The sequence below is a fragment of the Syngnathoides biaculeatus genome, chromosome 17, assembly GCF_019802595.1.
Source record: "Syngnathoides biaculeatus isolate LvHL_M chromosome 17, ASM1980259v1, whole genome shotgun sequence".
Taxonomy (NCBI): Eukaryota; Metazoa; Chordata; class Actinopteri; order Syngnathiformes; family Syngnathidae; genus Syngnathoides; species Syngnathoides biaculeatus.
Window position 1 is genome coordinate 17,843,625 of NC_084656.1, and position 17,267 is coordinate 17,860,891.

Sequence of the window (17,267 nt, forward strand, 5' to 3'; positions counted from 1 at the left end):
GAGACAAATTTACTTTTCCCCTCACTTAGCACAAGCACTTTGGCACGCAACATTTTTTAAATGCAAAAAAAAATAATTTGTTCAGTGTAAGATTCACAGTTTAAATATTTTTGCATTGCACATTTTTCACATTTAAAATCTCACAATTGTTCACGATTGCACCATAATCAGCGGGAGGTTGTCACCAATAAAGGGTTATTTAAAAAAAAAAAAAAAAATACAAATATCACTTTGAAACATAGCGGGAGTGGAGCTGATGTCAGTTATATTTACTTAAATATGTAACTGAAAAATTACAATAAAAGGTTTTATTTCTGGAAAGTGTTTTTATCATCCACTGCGTTTGAATAAAGTACATAAAATGTATGTATTGCTCAAATAATGCACTGGTAAACAGGCCTAAAATCCATCTATCCATTACCTGTGCCGCTTATCCTCAATAACACAGGTGTCAAACTCAAGGCTCGGGGGCCAGATACGGCCCCGCCGCATGATTTCATGCGGCCCGCAAAGGCAAATCATCGGTGTCAAAATCTGTGATTCTTGTGAAAACATGTCCCGTTTAAAATTGTCATATATCAAATGATAATGTTGAGATATTATCAGCATTTTTGTGTTACCAAACATGAACAATGGTTGCAAAGCCCATTGCGCTTGATTTCTGATTCCAAAACTAGACCATAAATTTCGATTCGGGTTTACAATCCGGCCAGTGACAAAAATTTGTTTGCCGCCCATGCTCAATAGGGTCACAGGAGTGCTGGAACCTATCTGAGCTATCCTTGTTCAGAGGGTGGGGTACACCCTGAACGGGTTGCCAGCCCCAAGATGTTAAATGCAAATGTGCTTGAAGAAAACTAAACCGCCACAAGGGGGAGCTCTCACACCACTAGTGGCACTCAAGTACTTTTAGTGTTACAGTACTGGTCTCGACTAATTCTCATCTACTGGTGTTAAGTATTGTAAAAAAAAAAAAAATCAGTAGGACAGTCCAATTAGAAGCCGTGCACGTGTCGGAATACTTTTTATTCTCCTGACTGTACATTACAAATCAAGTGTCCAAACAACGTTCAACTGGCTGAGCACGGCGCAAACATTGAAGACGAGCAAAAGGGCAACATAGAAAGGTCGGCGATCGCGTAGTCGCGCGTTACTCAAAGCTGGAGAGGAAGTTGAGCACAATCTGCTTGAGCTTGGCGTCTGAGGCCTCCGAAATTTTGCCGTCGGCCCTGCGAGGTGGAAAGTCACAAAAGTTAACATTGCGGTTGTCAACGCAGATTTTATTACATTTTCGAAATTGTCATTTTTGATGATGATGAACACAATATGCTTTGCTACTTGTTCACCTGATGGTGCTAATCCCCCCCCCCGACCCCCAAAAATTAAAAAGCATGTAGCAACTTTTTTTTTTTTTTTTCATGGTCAGGTCATTTGAATGATTAATTTCCACCTATCTAAATAGTTAAATTCTTTGAAAATATGTTTAGAATTGTTACAACTAGTCAGAACAAAAATTCAACTTTTCAATTCAAGTTTTACAGCACTTTTTGGGGTTTATATTATTACATATTTATATAGTGCAGGTGTTAATCCAAACTTACTTGATGGCTGCCAGCAAGTCTTGGTGCTGGCTCAGGATGTGCTGCAGAAAAGCCTTCTCGAACTTTGTGATCTTACTGGGCTCCATCTTGTCCAGGTGTCCCCTCACGCCGGCGTAGATGACGGTGACCTGCTCCTCGATGGCCATTGGAGCTACGCGAAGGCGGGAAACCGGGTCTCAAAAACCTGAGCTCGGTCGGTATTCTGGTAGGGACCGGTCGCGACTTACAGTACTGTCCCTGCTTGAGGAGCTCGGTCAGACGCACGCCGCGGTTCAGCAACTGCTGCGTGGCGGCGTCCAGGTCGGAGCCGAACTGGGCGAAGGCGGCCACCTCGCGGTACTGGGCCAGCTCCAGCTTCATGGTGCCGGCCACCTGCCCGGGAAGAAACGTACAAAACGGAAGTAACATTTGAGAGTTCTGGTGCATCGGTTCCGCGGAGACCCGACGAACAGAACGAACCTGCTTCATGGCCCTGGTTTGGGCGGCCGATCCGACACGCGATACGGACAGACCGACGTTGATGGCGGGACGGATACCTTTGTAGAACAGCTCCGTCTCCAAGAAGATCTGAAGGAGAAGCCCAACAATTATGGTGATACATAATTACAAATCTAGAAGTCATTCAGAGAGATAATTCAGCATTTTGGGGAGAAATACAGCGATGGCTCGGTTCTCGACCACAATCAGTTCCAGAAAACGATTCAAGAAGTGATTTGTTCGAAAACCAAAACGATGTTTCCCATTACAATGAATGTAAAAAGAAATAATGCGTTCCAAGCCTAAAAAATGTGGCTGTTTAAAGGGCTTTTTAAAAATATTTTCCGGATGATAAACTGCATAGGAGGAATACATGTATAGTTTATATACTTTATATAATAAAATAATTTAAGAAATCTATAAATTTTTCCTTAAAATGTATGCTTTAGTCGTAGAGTCCGCTAGGCTGACAAAGTGTGTCGTGGGTGGGTCAGCTGCTTGCGCCGTGCGCATTATGTTATTTTGGGTTTTTTTCGGCAGCGTGGGAATTCACAACAAACGTTGTGGGTCAGCTGGTCTGGCCACACTCAATATGTTATTTCCGTTTTTTTTTTTTTTTTTTTGGGGGGGGGTGTTCAAGTACCGATTTTTGCTTGAAAACAGAAGCAAAAAAGACTTTCGTTCGAAAACGGGGATGTTCAAGAACCGAGGCTTTACTGTATGAAGGCAGAAAAGGTGCCTATCAAATATTTTTAGAATGGTGTACTCTACCGATTTATTTTACCATAGAGACCATATTAAATCGTTCCGTTTTTTTCGAACGTAATAATCATTAATCTTGATTTTTGGAAGACAACGAATGCTTTCAATATGGAAGATCCAATTTGAGAGTGAAAGAGAAGCTTCCCACAGCTCAAAAACACGAGAAGGAACTAACGGCGGTCGCCGGTTACCTGCCCGTCCGTGATGGAGATGACGTTGGTCGGAATGTAGGCCGACACGTCGCCTGCCTGCGTCTCGATGACGGGCAGGGCGGTGAGCGAGCCGCCGCCGAAGTTGTCGTTCATCTTGGCGGCCCTCTCCAACAGGCGGGAATGCAGGTAGAAGACGTCGCCCGGGTAAGCCTCGCGGCCGGGCGGGCGACGGAGCAGCAGGGACATCTGACGGTAGGCGACGGCCTGGAGGGGGATCGAGCAGGGTTATCTGGATTAGTTATTTAGAATCAATACACCCCAATGTTTTCCCATTTCTTTGTATGCACCATTATATGTAGTACATTTTCCTTTTTTCAGTTCCGCTGCTCCTTCTGATGTGCCAAGGTGGCCATACAATAGTCACGGAGAAAATTTTTTAGTCCGCCTACACTTTTTAAATATTGAGATTCTGTAATTAGTCATTTTGAATGCGGATAAAGACTATTTGCCGATGAGTATTGTTCGATTATCTGTCTACATGTTCTGCTGCACCATTGGTGTTCAAATATCCGCTGCTTTTAAAACCGTAACTATCGATCCTAACCTTTACCACTTTTTACAACGGTGTTTTCCGTCGTTTGTTAACATCTTAAAAATGATTTGATTGTTCCAAAAGGTGAATTTACGAATCAAAGGGTGATTACAGCGACCTCAGCGGCAAATCCTCACCTGTTTGGAGAGATCGTCGTAGATAATGAGGGCATGCTTGCCATTGTCCCGGAAGTACTCGCCCATGGAGCAGCCCGAGTAGGGTGCCAGGTACTGGAGGGGGGCAGCGTCGGAGGCGGTGGCCGACACCACGATGGTGTACTTCATGGCGTCGGCATCCGTCAGCCTCTTGACCAGCTGGGCCACGGTGGACCTCTTCTGCCCGATAGCCACGTAGATGCAGTACAGCTTCTTCTTCTCGTCGGTGCCCTCGTTGAAGCGCTTCTGGTTGATGATGGTGTCTATGGCGATGGCGGTTTTGCTGGGGAAACATTTACAAATGAAGCAGTCCGGCTACATCTGTGGAATAGTGCGACTAGTTTTTTTTCCCAAATCGCACTCAATCGACCCAGCACATATTGAACGGCTTTCATGTTTGTATTGAAAAAAAAATGTAAATAAAATTATTTCCTTTTACATGATTTTTAATTGAGGTTGGTGGACAAAAGGGACTATTGAAGTAGTTTTAACGCTTTCCGGGCAGGGGTTGCAAATTTGCAACAGGTGTAATATAATCGAAAATTTAAAGTCCAGGGTATCGTTTTCTGAACGGATCAGATTTTTCTCTCCGCAAAATTGTATTTGGTCCAGAGAGGGCTAAGATTGTATACCAAAATGAACAATTTATTTTATTATTGTTTTTTTACAGAAACAAAATCGTCTTTAATTGTACGTAGGAGCAAGTACTGTGGTGTGCAGACTTAAATAGTAGTGTAAGTAATTTTTATTCATTTAAATCTTTAATTATTGTAAAATAACTAACAGTTTGCCACAATTTTTTTGACCAAATACTGCTGTATGATGCCCAATTAAGGATGAAAAATAATTTTAATTTATTGTTTTTCTAATTTAAATGTAATGTTTATTTACTACATATTTCTTCAATCAAATTGCAAACCAAAAACCAAATAATTTACTGTGCACACAGGGTGGTGAAGCCATTTAATATATGATGGGCTACGTATTTATTCAATTCATCACAATAATTAAAAAAAAAAAAATTAAAAAATTTAGGACTAAATATTACAGGCTGCTGTCTAAATGAACTGCTGAAACCGGGATGTAAAAGCCGAAGATATAAAACCTCTCAATTGATTGCTGCATGAAATACAAAGCACGATATTTATAGACTCAGACTGAATATCAGTTGGCATATAAATATACATAAAATATAAATAATCCGGGATGTAAGATAAATTTCCTTTTTTTTGACAGTTGTCATATAAATTTAAATATTCAGCTTTGAGTTTTAGGTCTTGCTACCATTTATTAAAAACACAAACTGACTCATTTCTTCATGTCTGTTACTTTTCCATCATAAGTTGTGTGGTGGTTTTAAATAACACTGAATTTTGTTTTATGTTTAGTTTGAGAGTAAACTTCAATTGGGAGTGGCAATAAATTTGAAGTCTCTTTTTTTGGAGTGATGTTTCACTGTGGAAAACTTGTAAAGTGAGGTGAATTCACAGTCTCCATCGACTGCTTGGAACAGATTTTTACTGGCACACCACAGCAAAAAAATAAGAAGAATAAAAAACACAGCGGGGGCTCATATCTTTGAAATCCTGTACTGTAAGTGTGTTAAATAAATCTTCCTACCCGGTCTGCCTGTCGCCAATGATGAGCTCACGCTGCCCACGGCCGATGGGCACCAGACTGTCCACAGCTTTGATGCCAGTCTGCATAGGCTCCCTCACAGAGATACGGGGGATGATGCCAGGGGCTTTCAGGCCCACTCGCCTGCGGGTCTTGGATCCGAGGGGTCCCTGTGACAGAACGCCCAAATAAAAGTCAGGACCCCCTTGTGGAAGTCTGAGGAAGGAGTAAGTTTGGAATGCAACGCACCTTTCCGTCAATGGCATTTCCCAGCGCGTCCACAACCCGGCCCAGCAGCTCCTCTCCAACCGGCACGTCCACGATGGCGCCCGTCCTCTTGACAATGTCGCCCTCTTTGATCAGCTTGTCGTTACCGAAAACCACCACGCCGACATTGTCCGGCTCCAAGTTCAGAGACATTCCCTGGAAACAAAACAGTAAGTGACTTTTTTTGTTTTGTTTTGTTTGCAGGGCAGATAAGAACAAATTCAAGGGTCAACCTTTAGTCCTGAAGAGAACTCCACCATCTCCTCAGCCTGAACGTTTCTGAGACCGTAGACTCGGGCGATACCGTCACCGATGGACAAGACGCGGCCAGTTTCTTCCAGGTCAGCGCTGGTGTCCGCTCCCATGATCTTCTCCTCCAGGATGGAAGAAACCTCGGCAGTGCCTTTTAAACAAGTGAGTAATGATAGCGGCAATTTTTTATTTTATTTTTTTACCCCCAGAGCTGATACTGATTATTAGTAGTCAAAAAGGCTAATGAATGAACACTTAAGAGTATATTTCTCCATTTACAATAAAAGTGAAATTGTCAAAATTGTGAATACAAACAACTTTGTTTGAATGCTTTTAACCATGTGTGTCAAAGTGCTTTATTTTTGCAACATCCTTTGTTTTTTTTTTAACCAATCTTGCACCCTAGACATCTTTGAATATTCTAATAAAAAGAGAAGGTAGGTCCTAATATCTCGTGAAATTAAATACTTCCAGAATGTTGTCTACAGTAAATAAAGTTTTCCAAAATATCAAAATAAACTGTTTTGTTTTTAGTGTTTTAAAAACAAACCTTACCAAATTATAAATTGATCTATTATTGTCTGCTTTTTTTTTTTTTTTTTTTATAAAGGCCAATGCCTATATGGTTGAAAACGCTGAATATCAGTTCCAATAATAGACCTGGTCTATCATTGTTCTATCCCGAAAGAATAACTACCAGTTCTTAAATTAAATGATCAGGTCGGGCTGGGCACATTATCATATATTTTAATTATATTATTTGTTAATATCACTTCCCCCCCCCTCTCGTAATTGAAAAAATAATCTGGAAATTATTCAAAAAGTCTTGCATTTTTTTCCCCATTCTGGCATTTATTTTTTGCACTCATGGCATTTTTTAAATAAATTATTTAAAAAAAAACAGCACAATCATTCAAAAATACACAAAACTGATTTTAAATAAACATGAATCACCCAGTCTTATAATCAGACCAACATTTTACCAAATTTACCCGTTTTCTGCATCCATGGGCGGGTGGTGTGGAGGTTCTTGACTCCCACACATGCCGCAGCAACATTTTTGGGCACCTTTAAAAAGCAACAAAACGTAACTATGAGCAAGGTGATACATTCTCACCCCCCATTAAACTCGAATTAGCGAACTTGATTTACATTACACAACATAAGGACCTACAGGCTGTGACGAAAAATCAGTTATCAGATTAAAAAATAATGATTTCATTCGCATGTTTTCATAGTGAGGTCGCATACAAACGTGACCTTCAGTACTAAAGCTAAGGTAACCCCGTTGACACTGATTGACATTGACACTGAAATACGCAAATTAATGACGTTTACGAAAAAAAAAAAAACGACTAAATGTCTTAAATGCACTTGCTGGGGGTAGCAGCCAAGTGACAGGCCCAGTGTCCTCCGTAAGCTAGCACGCCCGCAAGCGCAACTCCGCCATGATTTTTCTCGCTAATGGCCTCGTTTTTGTACAGTGAAACGAATGAAAGGTCGACTATATCGTCAAGCAGTTTCTTACATAGCCGGCCCGACGAGGTAGTGCGCGGGCGAGAGCCGCTGCGACGCGTACTGACAGCATGTTGGAGTCTTGCGGTGTCCGTTCTGCTCCCTGGCCTGAGAGAGAAGGATGGCGGATGGAGCAGGCAAGGGGAAGAAGGTCACTGTAACCCGGAAGTAATTCACGAGTAAATCCAGTGTTTTCTTTTTTTTCCACATTTTGTTTTATCATAATGTCTGTAATAGTGTACTTATATAAACACCGTGGAATAATTGAGTCAAATAATTGATGTAACAATAAATTGTCATATTTTATTAGTTACACAGCCTTGGATTTGACCGCGAAAGCTATGGGACCGAGGCTGAGCGACGTGCTTACGTGACGGCCATTTTAGTAAGGGCAAGGGGAATAGAAAATGGATGGATTGATGTTCTGCATGTCATTATACATTGCTGACATAGATAGTTGAACAAATATTTTGGGGGGGTTTGTTTGTTTTAAAATTCACAAATGAAATTGTTAAAACATACAGCACCAGCCTAATAATGTAAAAAGCCAATGAAAGTCCATTTACTGGGTGCGTGCCTTCAGGACACAAACTAAAGAATCCAAATGTTTAAAGTAACAACTTTTATTGAATCAATTCAATTTTTACAAAACATTTTTAGTCAGGAACAATTTTAGAACTACTTTGCATGAAGGTTGATTATTATTTTTTAAAATTACACCTTTTTACACCTCTGAGTTAGTTTATAAAACATGACATTTCAACACCTTCCTAACAAAGCGGAGGGAAACTGCCGTTAAGGTCCTGAATTCTTTCACAAACATGTTTTCCACCTCGAAGACATTATGCAAGAAATCCCACAAACACACCTTTTTTGCTTTTCTCCGGAAGAAAATAACTAATGCCACACAACCCGCCAACTTGAACTGCGGCGAACATTTCATTTTCGACAAACAGAGGCCGTAAATTAACACCTAACGGGTTAAACATGGTAACCATAAACGTTGATATGTGAGCAAATATGAAATAAAGACTATCAGCATAGATACCACAAATCGTTTTTGGACAGCACCATTCGCCATCAATGGTTGATAAAATAGTTGGCTCGGGTTGATTTGGATGCATATCTCGTATTCTGCATTGCATCTGTCAATTGATAGGAAATATTTATGCTGTGCATTAAGGTCCCGAACGTCCAAAAAATTAAATTATGGGATCTCCGCAGGCAGGCAATAAAATCACCTTCTGACAGGCATCCCTTGAAGTATTGTAAAATTTGATCATCCTTCAACTTAAAATCAGTTCAGTGGTAAGACTTAGCAAAGTACAATTCTGTAAAAAGGCATGAAAATAAAATTAATACTGAAATTATTTAAAGGTGAAAAAAATGTACACATTATGCAACATAATCCCAATTAAACTTTGTAATAAAAAAAGACGCAAAGGACAAAAAAATTCCAGTGAATGTAGTAAAAAAGGACAGAAATAAATAACCAGTGTAAATATCAGTCTTTTTTTCCTGATATCCTTTCTATTCTTCTCATACATACAAATTTAAAAAAAATAAAAAAGCATAAATATAAAAACATCTTTATATTTTGAGGCCCAAAAAAGGTCATAAATAAATAAAAAGCTCGTTAAAAAAAAATTCAGTTTTTTTCGTTAGTAGAGTGAAACTCATATTGAAGGACCGGAATCAGATCTTCAGTGTTGAGACAGGATTTCCTGCTGTGAAGTTTTTGGGGGGGGTTTTTGCGCAAGTGTCTACTTGAACTGTTCCGGGATCAGATTCATCTGCGAGTGGATGCTGGTCGGGGGACTCGAGATACCTTCCGACCAGTCGGACACGGAATGGGGGGACGAGCTGGACCACTGGTCGGGCGAGCCGGGGGAGGGCGTCAGAAATGGGTGGTCGGGCACCTGCAGCTGGTGGCTGGGCGTGTTGTCAGCGGGTCCCGAATAGCTGTGCTGGGAGGGCGGCGTGAGGAACTGGGCGCCGAGGATCTGCGTCTCCTGGGGCATCACGCTGTGGACGGCCACGGCGCGCCCGCTGTTTTGTGGCATCTCGCCGCCGTTCAGCTCGATGGCGGGGAAGCCCTGCGTCATGGCTTGCCCGGCGGTTGTGGCGGAGTTGGAGTTCTGGTGCTGGAGCTGCCGCGAGTGGGCCTGCTGGATCATGTGCGCGGCGGGCGAGCCCAGGTGGCTGGTCTGTAAGTTCTGGTAGCCCATGATCTGCGACAGGGTGGCCGTGCCGACGCCGTTGAGACCTCCCATCATGTTGCGGGACATGGGTGAGGCCTGGTGGAAGCTCCCCTGTTGGCTCGGGTGCATCCTGGACATCCAGTCACACTGGCCCACCCTGGTACCGCCTATAGACGTGGGGCCCGGACCGTTGGGGCTGGAGACCGGCATGTGGGAGAGGCGGGGTGGGTTGGGATCAAAAGACATACTCATCTGACCTATGTGCGGGTCGCCCTTCCCTTGAAGGTGGCTGAGAGATATCGGGGGCGACTGCTGGAACGGTGAGGTCACGGGAGGCGAGGCGGCGTCGGACAAGTAGCCGTGGGGGGACTCCAGGGAGTCCACCGGGGAGAGGGCGGCAGACGTGTCCAACAGGTTGCCCTTCCCGTCCGGCGACTTCTTCTTCTTCACCCTGTTGTCTTTGCCGCCGTCTTTCCCTCCTTTGCGCACTTTCTTGACCGACAGGCTGGGTTTGAGGTTGCCGAGGTAGTCGTTCGGGGAACAGAGCGGCGGGGAGAGACCGGCGGAGGCGCTCAGGGGGGCGGCGTGAAGCCCCGGGCTCCGGACGACGTTGTACTCGTCCAGCAGGCGCACGATGTCGTGGTGCATGCGCTCCTGGGCGATGTCCCTCGGCAGCTGGTCCAGGTGGTCGGTGATCTCGCGGTTCGCGAAGTGCTCCAAGAGGACCTTGGCTGTCTCGTAGCTTCCCTCACGGGCGGCAAGGAAGAGCGGTGTCTCTTCCTACAAAAAAATACAATAAAAATAAAAATACTTTGTGAGCTGGAGGCCAGGTGCCTCTCAATCCACAAACCGTAACTTGGGTTCCGCAAAATACCTACATGTGGGGACCGGTACGCCAATAAAACAAAGATACTCAAACTTACCCCTCCATAAACTGCAAGAATTAAAACATTTGACGATTTAGAATTTAATATAAATATACAATTAAATAATAACTGCACATTAGTGTGTTGAAAAATAAACCACTGTTAAAGATTCCATGCAAATATAGATTCAAAAGATAAATAGTACAACTGAACTAAAGGCTGTCATTCTTTCATGTACCACAAGAGGGAGACTGCGTACCACTCGTAGTCACAGCACACTTTGAGAATCACTCAAATCAGGAACATATCGGGACTAGAATATGAAATTTTGACCACAACGATAATCTCAACGACAATACAAAGTCAGAAAAAAAAAATGGAGGCAAATGAAATACTGCAAAATGTGCCCAGTAAGAAAAACGAGTTAAGCATATTTGAGACATTTAAAATTACCATAATTTCCGGCCTACAAGCTGCGACATTTTTCACACGCTTTCAACCCTGCGATTTATGCAGTGACGGGGCTAATTTGTGCATTTTTTTCTAGCGGCCGCAAAGGGGCGCTCGAGCGGAAAAGGTAAGAATGAGACCGGTGGAATTTATGTGCCGAGGAAGTGACTTTTACCGGCCCTGTTAGCGTTAGTTTGTTGCTGCCGTGTTACTGGTGTGTCATTGATATTTAGAAGTAAGTTTTATTTTAACCGGCTCTGTTAGCGTTAGCGCTAGCGTTAGCGTTAGACTCTTTCTGTGTACCATCATACTTTAGAAATATCTCGTGTTTGAATGTGGGTTTCATTGTGGGCACTTGCTGCTTTTCCACAGCTGCGGCGTATGTACGTAGCAAATGGTATTTCCTTTACGAATGTACTCGGTGAGGCTTATAACCAGGTGCGCTCTGTAGGCCGGGAATTACGGTATAACAGGTCTCCGGACCCACAAACTTTGACAACTCCTCCACACGGCTATAGATGCTTATCAGGTCATATTAGCGCACATACCTTGTTGTCTTGCATGTCTTTGTTGGCACCGTTTTTTAGCAGGATCACGGAAGCTTGCACATTGTTTACAGCCGCAGCCCAGTGAAGCGCAGATTTGCCTGCAAGGAGAAATGTAAGTGGAGGGGGGGGGGGGGGGGGGTTATTATAACATAACAACAAAAGATAACACCAAACTTTACGGCGAGTGGAATTGGACAGAGGGTTAGCTACCAGAATCGTCAGTGGCGTTGGCGTCGGCGTGGCAGTTGATAAGCTCTTCCACCATGCCCTCCACTGCCAACCTGGCCGCCAGGATCAGCGGCGTCGTCCCGTCATGCATGCGCGCGTCAAGATCGGTAGCGCGGTTTCGGATTAAAATCTGCAAACAGAAGCCGCTTGTTTAGTCATCTGTCAGGACGAATGTATGCGGTGTCAAATATGACATGGGGGGGCAAAAGAATTAGTGGTCCGATAACTCTAGAGGGTGGAGTCGTATTGGTATTGGTCTGGGGGGAAAAAAGAACATCACTTGTCCCTTCTTCTAAAGCACGTACTAAACATTGAATAAGTTTTTCATTTTTTTTTAATCCACCTGTCCAGGACAGAGCCACATATTTGTGGCCATAAATCAGTATTTTGCGTTCACGTTATACCCACTCGTTTACACAAATTAGCATGTTGTGGCTAGAATTAGCATTAGCTTTTTTAGTGGGCACATATTAACAGTCTGTGTGCACATTAAATGGTTACATTTAAACATTAAAAAATCCCCATGTCACGTCTGGGGGGGTCCACGGAGGTACGGAAACCGGGAAGTATTTACCTGGAACACCCCCTGCGCATCTGCAGCCACAGCAGCATGAAGAGGAGTGCGCCCCATGTTGTCCTGGACGTTGGCGTCGGCGCTGGACTCCAGGAGGCGCTTGGCGGCGTCGGAGCGGGCGTAGCGGGCGGCCAGGTGGAGGGCCGTCTCGCCTGTGCGGTCGGTCTGGTTGTGGAGGTTTGCGCCCTGGTAAATGAAGTCTGTGATGATCTCGGCGGAAGGATCCTCTTCCTCTTCGCTGTTAGCGGTCTCGAGTCCTCCCCCGCTGCAGGAGGCGATCATCAGCGGAGTGAAACCGTCTGGAAAACAAACTGATGATGAGGGCTCAGGTTCAATCCCTGCCTTGCCTGTGCGGAGTTTGCACGTTCTCCCCGTGCCTGCGTGGGTTTTCTCCGGGCGCTCCGGTTTCCTCCCACATCCCAAAAACATGCAACATTAATTGGACGCTCTAAATTGCCCCTCGGTGTGATTGTGAGTGCGACTGTTTGTCTCCATGTGCCCTGCGATTGGCTGGCGACCAGTTCAGGGTGTACCCCGCCTCCTGCCCGTTGACAGCCGGGATAGGCTCCAGCACTCCTCGCGACCCTCGTGAGGATAAGCGGCAAAGACAATGGATGGCTGGATGGATGCTATCAATAACGTGAGCAAAACAATCATATTTTGTTCCACCAGATAGCTGAAGATACAATTTAAGCCAGGGTACTCAAACATTTTGGCTCCTTCCACCAGGGGGGGCTGGAGACAGAGTGCAAAAAAAAAAATAAAACCAAAAAAACAAACCTGGTCCTCTGACGTTGACATCCATGCAGTCATTCTCCATCTCCCCTTGTGGGGGCGTGGGGGCTATGGACGCGATACGCAGGTCGGCCGCATCCAGATGCTGCTGGGTCCATTTCCTCTGGTCGGTACGGTCCCTCAGATCCAGCATGGACTGCTCCTCGAACTTGAGAACACCCAGCCAGTTATCAACTAAGTCCGCAAAACAAAAAAAGTTGTCTTGTGGCTAATTTGACGCGCTCACCTTGAAACGTCTGCAGTCTGGATCCTCGTCAGCCCATTCGTTTTGGTTATCATCCATGAGATTTATATCACATATTTTCATAGGCCTGTTTAAAAAAAAAAACGGATTAGACCACAATATATTTTACGCATTTAGCCCGCCATCATCTTCACATTCCGGCACGCGTTCCCATCACTTCCCACCTCAGTCCGACAGAATCTTCCCCGACCGGCTCTCTGCGTTTCTTCTTGCTGGGCTCGGATGCCTTGAATCCCTCCGGGAACCAAAGCTGGCCGTGCTCCCGCCGCCGCTTGCGCGACACCAAAACGCCGAGGCTTACGAAACCCAGAGCCGCCAATCCCAGGAAGACCACGTACATGGGGTAGAGTTCTGAACTCGAAGGAGTGGGTCTCACACCTGAAAAAAAAAAAAACACGACGATTGAATTTTTTTGCTACTAAAGTACTACAAACGGAGGCAAGATGCGCAGGGAAGCGTGAGCTACGTACTGGTGACAGCTTCGATGTAGGGAACGTTGAGATTCCCGCTGGAGGCAAGCGCCCCGAGGAACGCTGCAACGTCTGTGGCGCTTTGGAAGCATTCGCTGGATTGCTGGTAACACTGGCGGTTGTCAATCTCCAAGTAGACGATAGACCTACGTGTTGAAAGTAGAATGCGGTCAACCTGCTTGATTTTCCTATGAAAATAAAGGGGATTATGTCACAATTTGCGATTTTGCGGTGCATACCCTTTGACTTGCAGGGAATCCAGCTCCCTGCGTTTCCGCGGGCTGACCACGGCGGACACCTTGTCCTTCATCTGACCCAAAACATTCGCCGGCACCGCCGCCCACTCGGGCCAGCCGTCCGCGGAACGCTTCAGCACGTTGTGCTTGACCAGGTCCTGCTCGTTGCCGTAATAAGGGAAGATCATGGGCTCCCCTTTGGCGTCGCGGCGGAACACCACGTTGGTGTGAAGGACGCCGCTGAGGTCTCGGAGGAAGGCCGAAGAGCGATTTTTGAGCTGCTCCGGCGGAATGTGCACCACCAGGACTAAATGCCCGTCCGCTAGCTTTTCCGGCATGTTGTTGGCGCAGTCCAGGCCGTCCCATTCACACTCGGCGTTGTTGCAGCCCTGATCGCAGTGGCCGTCGGCGTAGTGGTCTTTGCAGTACTGGTCGTAAAGTGGGCTGTCGGATGGAAAGTAGCCTCGGGTTAAAAAATTGGAACATTTTGGGCACGGGGGCATCAAATATTTTAGCATCTCTGATCAGCCGAGCAATTATTTGAGTAATCGCATGCAAATTTATTCGACATAAAGCAATAATACCAATACAAAATATGTATGTGAGGTATTATTATTTTTGTCCATTTGGGGTCACCATCCACACGTTCTACACTGTAGTATCTGTGACTTTGAATAAGTGTGGCTGAAAAAGGCGGGACGATGAAAGTCCGTGGGAGTAGCCCATGAAGGTGCTTATTAAGTCTTTATTTTGTTACCGTCTGCTCAATAAAGCAATTAAAAGTTCACTAGTGGGTGCCTCTGTCCTTGACCACTAGTGGGGGGCTTACAATACCCACTAACTAGCGATGGTAGACGAAATTAAACCAGCTAACGCAGTTTTCAAGTGTGAAATGATCCCAAACTTTGAGCATTCTCTTTTATTTTATGCATTGTTTCCTCCTGGCTTACATTTGTTACTTTTTGTAAAAGTAGTCTGTGTGAAAAAAAATGATCGCAGTGAAGCTTGGAAGCAGAGATTTTGATTGGACTATTTTTTTTGTATTGTAATTTCCCGCCTAATAAGCCGCGACTTTTTTCACATACTTTCAACCCTGCGGTTTATGCGGTGATGCGGCTAATTTGTGCATTTTTTTCTCCAACGGCCGCAAGGTTGCACTCAAACGGAAAAGGTTAAGAGTGAGACCGGTGGAATATATGTGCCGAGGATGTGAATTTTACCGGTCCGGCCCTGTTAGCGCTGCCCTAGCGTGTTAATGCCGTGTCTCAGTGATTTTTATCAATATGTTTTTTTTAAGCGGCCCTGTTAGCTCGGTGTTAGCATTAGCACGGTGGTGCTAGAGTCAGTGTTAAACTTTCTGTGTACCGTCTTTATTTGTAAACATCTCGCGTTTCAATGTGGGCACTTGCAGTTTTTACACAGCTGGTGTGTCCTTTACAAATGTACTGGGTGAGGCTTATAACCAGGTGCACTCTGTAGGCCGGGAATTACGGTAGTTGAATTTTTCAGGTTGTTCAACTTCACTAGACTTACTTGCATTGGCCTTCCTGTCCTTGACAGTCAAAGCCATCGTAGAGACATCCGGGGCTGTTGCACTGGCCGTCGCACTTCCCGTCGTTGAAGTAACGCCAGCACTGCAGAGCCGCCGAGCAGTTTTGCCAAGGGTCATCGAAATTCAGGGAGCAGTCGCCTCCGTCCCAGCCGCACGCGTGGTTGTTGCACAGCGAGTCGCAGATGTGGTTGCCGGCCCACTCGTCGCACTGGGGGTTCTCGCAGCTCACCTCCACTTCCGGGGGAGGTGTGATGTCGCGGCCGAAACCGCCGACGAAGGAGTAATCCAGGATGTGGCACAGAAGGCCGTTGAAATTGCTGGGGCAGCTGCACTGGAAGTACGGCGCGTCTGGTGTGATTTGGCAAGTGCCGCCGTTGTAGCACGGGTTGGAGATGCAGAGGCTGTCGGTGGGGGTCAGGCACTCGGGTCCGATGAAGGCCGGAGGACACAGGCAGCGTGGGCCGAGGTGGCCCGATACGCACGTGCCTCCGTTCCGGCAGTTTAGATTCCCACAGGAGCGAGAGTCGTACTCACAGGAGGAGCCAGTAAAGCCCTGAGAGAACAGAGATACTGAGTCATAATTAATCAATAAGTAATGATGTAAATTCTTCAACTTTAGAAAGAAGATACACTTTCTCAAGTATGCACTCAAAATCTGGGGTTAAAAAAAGAGTCGCAAGACTTACTTCTCAAAGTATGTCAAGAAACCAAACCAGCTTTTGTGTATCTGACAAGTTATCAGAGTCCTCCGTTGACTAATTGCGTCGTTCCGCATTTATTGGTCGATAGAAAATTCAATATTTAGGGATGTAAGTCCACCCGATGCGACACTAATGCGTTAGTTTTAAACACTAAAACTAAGAATAGTCAAAGGAGAGCTTCCATCTTTCATCTTTCCTCCCAGGAGATCGTCCCACTTTTAATCTATCAGCTAGTGTTGGTCTGTACATAATGCCTGTGAGGCTACGGCACTTCGAGGCAAAAGCAAAGCTGGAAAGCCACTCTGGAATGAAAATGAACTGCACTCACCAGTGGACACTTGCAGATGAAGCCGTGGGGAGTGTTACTGGCAACTGCGCACGTCCCTCCGTTTCTGCACGGTCTTCCTTTGCAGCCATCAAACACTTTGTCACAACGCTGGCCTGGCAAACGGAAGGAAATTCTGTCGTGTTAGCGGCACACATTCATCCAGTTGCCGGATGCACAACGGCTACCTGTATATCCAGTGCGGCATTCGCAGCGGTAACTGTTGGTGAGCTGGATGCAGTTGTACGAGCCCCTCGGATCACAAGGATCCGACAAGCACTCGTTGACGTCCCCTTCGCAGCGCTCGCCCACGTAGCCCGCCGGGCACACGCACTGGTATCCTCCGATGCGATCCACGCATTTGCCGTTGTTGAAGCATTTGGGCTCGTGGGTCAGCGGGTCGCTGGACGGGTTGCAGTCGTCCAGATTGATCTCACAGTGGACACCTGAGGGTGGCAGAAATGTTGGATGAGGGCTACGCTCTGATCTCTTCAATTTTGGGCAAATCGGGGAGTGCAAATGTGTACCTTGGGTTCCTCTGGGACAGGAGCACTTGTAGGTGTTGACGAGATCAATGCAAGTTCCTCCGTTCTGACAGGGCTGAGACTGGCATTCATTGATCTCCTTCGAGCAATTTACCCCGTGGTAACCGGGGAGGCACTGGAGATGGGATACAAACGTGAGCAT

The 17,267-nt window shown here is 45.5% G+C and overlaps 2 protein-coding genes across 2 annotated transcripts in view; both read right to left on the bottom strand.

Moving 5' to 3' along the window:
• Nucleotides 1–1,011: 1,011 nt before the first annotated feature.
• atp5fa1 (ATP synthase F1 subunit alpha) lies at nucleotides 1,012–7,560 on the bottom strand. The gene is made up of 11 exons (XM_061800606.1): nucleotides 7,404–7,560; nucleotides 6,868–6,943; nucleotides 5,857–6,026; nucleotides 5,606–5,779; nucleotides 5,360–5,526; nucleotides 3,722–4,022; nucleotides 3,032–3,256; nucleotides 2,061–2,168; nucleotides 1,829–1,973; nucleotides 1,602–1,752; nucleotides 1,012–1,229 (listed from the first exon to the last, which is right to left on the bottom strand). Exons 1-11 carry the CDS (start codon nucleotides 7,461–7,463, stop codon nucleotides 1,151–1,153), a joined length of 1,656 nt encoding a protein of 551 aa, XP_061656590.1. The 5' UTR covers nucleotides 7,464–7,560; the 3' UTR covers nucleotides 1,012–1,150.
• Nucleotides 7,561–7,978: 418 nt separating this feature from the next.
• notch1a (notch receptor 1a) overlaps nucleotides 7,979–17,267 on the bottom strand; it is a 31,830-nt gene continuing 22,541 nt past the window's right edge. Inside the window, exons 22-34 of the mRNA XM_061800605.1 lie at nucleotides 17,108–17,240; nucleotides 16,769–17,026; nucleotides 16,584–16,696; nucleotides 15,536–16,107; nucleotides 14,006–14,446; nucleotides 13,767–13,912; nucleotides 13,461–13,674; nucleotides 13,279–13,363; nucleotides 13,038–13,200; nucleotides 12,258–12,556; nucleotides 11,666–11,813; nucleotides 11,456–11,553; nucleotides 7,979–10,371 (exon numbers count right to left, since the gene is read on the bottom strand). Of these exons, the coding sequence (XP_061656589.1) occupies nucleotides 9,154–10,371; nucleotides 11,456–11,553; nucleotides 11,666–11,813; nucleotides 12,258–12,556; nucleotides 13,038–13,200; nucleotides 13,279–13,363; nucleotides 13,461–13,674; nucleotides 13,767–13,912; nucleotides 14,006–14,446; nucleotides 15,536–16,107; nucleotides 16,584–16,696; nucleotides 16,769–17,026; nucleotides 17,108–17,240 (3,888 nt within the window). The 3' untranslated portion in view covers nucleotides 7,979–9,153. The remainder of the gene's footprint in view (nucleotides 10,372–11,455; nucleotides 11,554–11,665; nucleotides 11,814–12,257; nucleotides 12,557–13,037; nucleotides 13,201–13,278; nucleotides 13,364–13,460; nucleotides 13,675–13,766; nucleotides 13,913–14,005; nucleotides 14,447–15,535; nucleotides 16,108–16,583; nucleotides 16,697–16,768; nucleotides 17,027–17,107; nucleotides 17,241–17,267) is intronic.

Excerpts from the sequence above, each read along its gene's own strand:
- atp5fa1 (XM_061800606.1), bottom strand. The coding sequence starts at position 7,463 with ATGCTGTCAGTACGCGTCGCAGCGGCTCTCGCCCGCGCACTACCTCGT. Across the intron at positions 6,027-6,867 it reads CCCATGGATGCAGAAAACGG|GCACTGCCGAGGTTTCTTCC; the intron begins GTAAATTTGGTA and ends CTTGTTTAAAAG. Across the intron at positions 5,527-5,605 it reads GAAATGCCATTGACGGAAAG|GGACCCCTCGGATCCAAGAC; the intron begins GTGCGTTGCATT and ends GTTCTGTCACAG.